Here is a 6,375-nt window from a genome sequence, read left to right on the forward strand (position 1 = left end):
CCTGGGCCCGGCCGCGCCCTCGCGACACTCGCAGAAGCCGGTCTCGTTGCACCGGTCGTGCACGGAGCCGATTTGGTTGCAGTTACACTCTGGACGGACAGGTGTATCGCGTGCGGTCAGGGCGACTTGTGGGCACCGACCCCACCCCACCCCGCCCGGCCCCTCATGCCTCCCACTGGCTCCCCCTGTGGGTGATGCTCCCTACGCAGTGAGCCCGCGGCTGGACGGCGGTGGGAGCTGACGGGTGTCGTGTCCAAATCCCGGGCTCGACCTCGCTCCCTGGCACCCGCCCTCCTCCTCCCTCCCCGGCCCTGGTGCTGTGGGGCCTGGGACAGACCCTTCCCCGCTTGGGCCTCAGTCTCCGCACCTGGGACTGGAGCGGCAGCTGGTCCCTCCTGGCTCCAAAGAGCCGTGGCCGTGGGCTCCGTCCCTGGGGGCTGTCGCAGGTGTGTGTGTGGGGGTGCAGCCCTCACCTATAGCCCCTTCCAGGCGGGTGGAGGGGCAGACCCCGAGGCCTCCGCCTCCCCCTGCTCTTTCCCAGCTGGCTTCCTGGGGCCTCTGCTCCGTGGGAGGGGCGTGTGGCCCCACTCTGGGGCTCCCTGAAGCCCGGGGCTGGGCCAGGGGTTCAGGCAGACAGGTGCTGGGGGACGGGTGCTGGGGGAGGGGGTTCAGGCAGACAGGTGCTGGGGGCCGGGTGCTGGGGGAGCAGGGCCCTCTAATCGGATCCAGAGGCCTGGCCTGGCCCTGCATCTGGTTGGCGTGACAGCAGCTCAGTTGTGGGTCCCTTAGAGCTGATGGAATTAGCTGAAGCCTGGGCTGTAACTCGGCCTGACTCCAGTTCTGGGCAGCCCCCTGCTCCCGGCCGCGCTGGCCTGGGGGATGGGCAGTGGGGCTGAGACCTGGCCTCCCCTGTGAGCCTCGCTGGTGGGGGTGTTGGTTGGGGGCCATGGCTTTGGCCTTTTGTCCCTGCCCAGGCTCAGGGTCCCCCAAACCAGTGCTGGAGTGGGGTTTGAACGAAGCAGCTCGGGGCCGAAGCTGGGCTCTGCCTGTAAAGCTTCTGAAGAATTTCGTTGGATAATTTGTGGCTTCAGCCACAGAAAAAGGGTTGAAGCCTTTGATCTTATCCACCTCCTGACTTTACAAACAGAGACCGAGGCCCAGGGGGGGAAGGGAATGCACACAGCAAGGCAAGCGCTAGAACCGTTTACAGCCCCAGCTGTGGGCTCAGAAACCCCAGAGCCCGGGAGAACCCAATGGAGGTGATTAACAGCGGATTCTGGAAACGTCACTAGGCACCGCCTGCGGAGGGTTAGGCCTGAGCTGGGAAGGTTTGGGGCCATTTCTTGGTGCCGCTCCTAGGGGACTCGGTCTTTAAAGAGGCAGCTGTAGCGGGCCCCGGAGTGGGAGTTTCCACAGCCCCCGGGGGGCTCCATGCACTGCGGGGCCTTCCGTGCGCCCTGCACCTGGCCCAGCACCGGGACAAGGCACATGGTCCAGCACATCCTGTGCGGGGCCCTCCCAGGTTAGGGTTGGGGTTGTTAGGGTTAGTGTGAGGGTTAAGGATGGAGTTAGGGCCAGGGTTAGGGACAGGGTTCGGATAGTGTTAGGGATATGGTTAGGTTTAGTGTTAGGGACAGGGTTAGGTTTAGGGATAGGGTTAGGGACAGGGTTAGGGTTAGTGTTAGGGATAGGGTTAGGTTTAGGGATAGGGTTAGGGATAGGGTTAGCGTTAGTGTTAGGGATAGGGATAGTGTTAGGGTTGTTAGGGTTAGGTATGGGGATGGGGTTAGTTTTAGTGTTGGTAGGGTTAGGTTTAGTGCGGATAGGGTTAGGTTAGTGTTAAGGATAGGGTTAGGGTTAGGGTTAGTGTTGGTGTTAGTGTCAGGGTTAGAGTTAGCCCCACCCCCCACCCCACTCACCGATGCACACGTTCTCGTCGTCCAGCTCGGCGGAGCCGTTGCGGTAGAAGCCCAGGCGGCAGTGCTGGCAGTGCTGGCCCCGCGTGTTGTGTTTGCAGCTGACGCAGGTGACCACGTTGAGGAAGTCGATGTAGCTGCAGCGGTTGGAGTGGCCGTAGCACTCACAGTCTGGGCCGGCCGAGTGGGAGAAACAGCAGGGGTCAGTGAGGGACGGGAGACCGTGCCTGCCGGCTGCCCCCTGACCCGTGCCTTCAGGGAAACTGAGGCCCAGGGAGAGGGGGACCCGCCCCCGGACACGCAGGGGTCAGACCTGGCACAGGACCTGGGCCTCAGCGCCTCTGGCCATTCAGGGAGAGATGGGCCGGCCAGACTTGAGCTCGGAGGAGAGCCGGGGTGGGCTGAGCCACAAACTCCCACCTGACCCTGTGGCCGGGACCCGGGGAGGGCCGGTGGGCAGCACCTGCTGGGTGCCCGGCGTGGTGCTCTTCGTGGGGATGCCCAGGAGATGCCAGGGTGGTTAGCAATGCTTCATGCAGGGAGGGTGGTCATGCCAGTGTGAGCTCGGGGAGGGCAGTGCTGGGCCCACGGTGTCCCCAGCGACAGGAGGCCTAGGTGCCCGCAGGGACGCTGGGCGGCCGGAGCTTCCTCCCGTGCTGCTTTGGAAGATGGACGGCTGACCACCCCCTGCAGGGCCCTTCCTGTGGCCTGGGCTGCTCTGCAGGCCGGATTGGCACAGAGGGCCTGCTCACTTTGATGCCCCTACACTCGGCCCAGCCTCCAACTCTGACTGGGGGCCAGCCATCTCCGCGCCACCTGCTGTGTCCTCCAGCCCTGCACCTGCTGCAGGGACTGAGCGAGCCCTGTGACCGCCTGGGGCCAGGCCCCAGGGATTGCAGGCGGATTCCACGACCTCATGAAGGGGCCACCTTACCCGACTCAAGAAGGGGGGTCATTTCTTGGTGTCCCTCCTAAGAGACTCGGCACCCCTATGAATAAGAAAGCCAGCGTGGCTACCCGCCCTCCTGTGATGGGAGAGGGAGGCTGACCAGGAGTCAGGGTCAAGGGCATGGGAGACCTTGGAGAAATGAGCCCCTGAGATGTGCCCAGGACCTGCCCCCTTCACATTGTTTCTCCAGGGACCAGAAGGCAAGGCACCCTGCCAGTGTCCCCAAGGAGTAGCGGAGGTCAGAGGAGCAGCATCAGTGACCTCTATGTCCCAGATCTTGCTTCAACCACGGCAGCCCCTGGGCCACCTCCCAGGGGAGCTGGACTGGCTATTTCTGGCGGCTGCTCTGCCCGCCGTGCTGCCCACTGAGCCTCTGAGTCATGCTGCTCCGGCTCCCCTGGGGGCGGGCTGGAGGGAAGAGAGCTCGGTCACCTTGGCCCAGCTGCTCTGGGCGGGGCTCTGAGCCTGGGGCGGGCCCTCCAGCCCGCCCCCTGGTTTCCCAGTGGAGGGGGCGGGTAAGGTGTGAGGAGGGCTGACCCAGCCCTGGGCCTCCCCCTTACCTTGGAATTCTCCCACAGGCACCACCTGAGCAGATTTGGGCCTGAGCTGGGAAGGCTTGGAGGCCTTGGCGGGGGCGGGGGCAGCAGTGAAGGTGCCCGCAGCTTGGAGAGATGAGAAACAAGCTCTTCCATCAGCCCGGTCCCCTGCCCGGTGGGCTGTCGGGGCCCAGCAAAGGCTCCCAGGAGCCCTGCTAGCTCTGGGCAGCCCTGGCACCTGCTCAGACATGAGGTGACCAGGCTCACAGGGAGCACACAGAGCCAGCCTGCCTCAGTCCCCCTCGGAGACCAGCTGCCACCCAGCCGGACTCACCCTCCCGTCACTTCTCTCCTTCTGCCACCCACAGCGCGGGCCCCAGCTGAGCTGGACCAGGGGACAGGCTGAAACATCCCCCCCGCCCTGCCCAGCCCTCCACTCCCGTGAGCATCACGTCCAGTCTGAGCCTGGCATCCAGCCCTTGGCACCTCCCTTCCTTCCTGAAGCAGCCTCCCTGCTCCACCAAGTGAGTCCTTCACCACCCGCCGTCCCCCACAATTCCCGGGAGCACGGACTGTCCAAACCCACCCCACCCCACCCTATGGGGAGCATCGCCCCTCGGCTTCCCCCTTGGGGGTCCTTGGCGCCCAGCCAGTCCAGGGCAGTCAGTCCAGTCCAGTCCAGCCCAGTCCAGTCCAGCCCAATCCAGGGCAGCCAGTCCAGCCCAGCCCATCCCAGTCCAGTCCAGTCCAGTCCAGTCCAGTCCAGTCCAGCCCGGCAGGTTCTGCCTGCCTCCATCACCTGGGAGGATGCCTGGCTCAGGGCCTCCAGGTTGCTGGGAACTGAGGACCCGCCCTCGCTGGTTGTGGTTCCAGGCCCTGCCAGCAGAGGGCGCGCAAAGCCCTGCTTACTGCCCAGCTGCAGGGTTGCTGCCTAATGTGGAGGGGATAGGCGAGCTGGGATGGGCATGGCTCCTGTGCATGTCACTCTATGGCCACAAGCCCATGTGTGTCTCCTGCCCCTGTAGCTAGACAATGAGGCTCTCGGCCTGGTATCAGGGCCTCCCCGCCCCAGCCCTCCCTTAACCCACACTCTGCCCCTGGGTCAGGTGGGCCACCCACTGCCTCCCACTGCCAACACTCTGCCCGCTGGTCCGGCTGCCTGGACCGCGCTTCCTTCTGTTATATATTCCCAGTCACCCCCACCCCCTCCCCTCCGGGCCTGAGCTCCATCACCGCCCCAGAGGGTTCTCCACTCAGCTCAGAAGCCCTTGGGGGGATTAAAGGTGGTGGGTTGGTAGGTGAGGTGGGGGACGGGTAGAACTCCAAGGCCCCTCACCTCAGCTCCCTGGGGCCCCTCCCACCCAGGTCCCGTCCCACCATGTATACCTGCTGCCTCCACTAAGGGGGAGGGGCCCATGGGCGTAAGAGGAAATCCCCCCCATACCTTCTGCACGGGAGGGCACCTGGGGCCAGGGGGGGCTCACCCCTGGGGGGGTTGCTGTCGGTGGCCTGTTCCACTCTTGGGGAAAAGAAGAGAAAGGAAGTCATGCAAGGGGCTGGGGCGGGGGTGTGCTGGGGACATGCTGAGGCGTCACACTCCACAGGCCCTGGTCAGAAGCAGCACTACCAGCGGCTCTGCCTCCACGGGCCACAGGACTGGGCCCGAATCTACGGGAGAGGCAGCGTCTAGGGCACAGCAGCTCAGCGGGCCGCGGCCTGGAAGCTGCGTGGGAGGGCCTCCTGCCTGAGTCTGCATGCTCTGGGGAGTCCTTTCTCAGCGGGTGCCCTGGTTTGGGGACTCCTCTACCCCCCGTGTGGTCCCGTCCCACTGACGGGCAGAGTCGGATGGAGCCCGCATCTGGGCGCCGAGTCTCAGGCTAATGACTATGTGGGCGGCATCAGCCGTGCCCAGCAGGTCCGACCCCACGCAGGGACGCGTCCTCCCGTGTCGGGCCTGCCTCCCAGCCACCACCTCTCCCTCCACCCCCTGGTCCGGGCCCATGTCCCCCAGGGACGCCGATGTCAGTGAACCCCCAAGACCATCGGGCCGCAGCCGGGGAAGCAGGACGGGCGGATCGGGGCATCGCTCTGCGCTAGTCTCACAGGACAGGCCCCGAGGGACCGGGAGAAATCGGATTCTTTCTGCTTCTAAAGGGATTTCTCGGATGCTGGTCGGTGGGGAGAGAAGAAAATCTAGCGGCTAAGAAGTGCGGAGCCTTCCCCGCCCGGAGCCTTCAGGTGTCAAACTGACATCACTAGGCGCTCAGGGAGGGGTGGCCGGGCCCATCGGCTTAATTGGAGCCGCACCAGCGCCTGCCCGGGGCTCCAGGCTCTTCCCACACCCTCCTGGGCGAGGACTGCGGTGGGAGGTGGGAGCGGCCGTGTCCGCCAGGAGCCCTTGCCTGGGGACAGCTTGCCGGGAGGAGGGAGAAGCCTCTGGGCCAGCGGTCACGGGCCCACCTGGACTCTGGCCAAAGAGCCTGAGTGCCGTGGGGAGGCACGGGAGACTCCGGACCTTTCTGGGACGGGGTCTAGGGACGGGAGAGGCCCCGCTGGGCTCTTGGGGGACAGGCTCAGGTATGCGAGGAACGGCCTTGCAGGGGCCTGTGCCCGGTGCCAAGAGCAGATGGAGGCCCGTCTGTTCCTGCGGAATCGGGGAGCTGTGCAAGCCAGGCCTACGACACACTACCTCAGCCCGAGGCCGCAGGGCCATGGCTGGGCGGCTCAGTGGGCAGGGAGCGCCCATCAGTGAGCCCCGAGTGCGAGTCCTGCCCAGTGCCTGGCCGTCTGTGAGCAGCTGCTCCTTCATTTGCCCAGTTTCTTTCCAAACCGCTTTCCTGAGGTGCAGGAACCACGACCCCAGCTGCCTCTTCCTGAGCCGAGACCCTCGCCAGTGGGATGAGGGAGACAGCGCCCTGCTCAGAGCTGTGGGCCGGGACCCAGGCTCCGCCCACTGCCCCGGCTGTCAATCTTA

The 6,375-nt window shown here is 65.2% G+C and overlaps 1 protein-coding gene across 1 annotated transcript in view; it reads right to left on the reverse strand.

Annotated features, from left to right (window-relative positions):
* Positions 1-625: 625 nt before the first annotated feature.
* The window catches only part of NTNG2 (netrin G2), a 45,992-nt gene continuing 40,242 nt past the window's right edge, over positions 626-6,375 (reverse strand). The window contains exons 7-9 of the mRNA XM_015567739.1: positions 3,426-3,527; positions 1,920-2,087; positions 626-654 (exon numbers count right to left, since the gene is read on the reverse strand). Of these exons, the coding sequence (XP_015423225.1) occupies positions 626-654; positions 1,920-2,087; positions 3,426-3,527 (299 nt within the window). The remainder of the gene's footprint in view (positions 655-1,919; positions 2,088-3,425; positions 3,528-6,375) is intronic.

Source organism: Myotis davidii, unplaced genomic scaffold, assembly GCF_000327345.1.
Source record: "Myotis davidii unplaced genomic scaffold, ASM32734v1 scaffold651, whole genome shotgun sequence".
NCBI lineage: Eukaryota > Metazoa > Chordata > Mammalia > Chiroptera > Vespertilionidae > Myotis > Myotis davidii.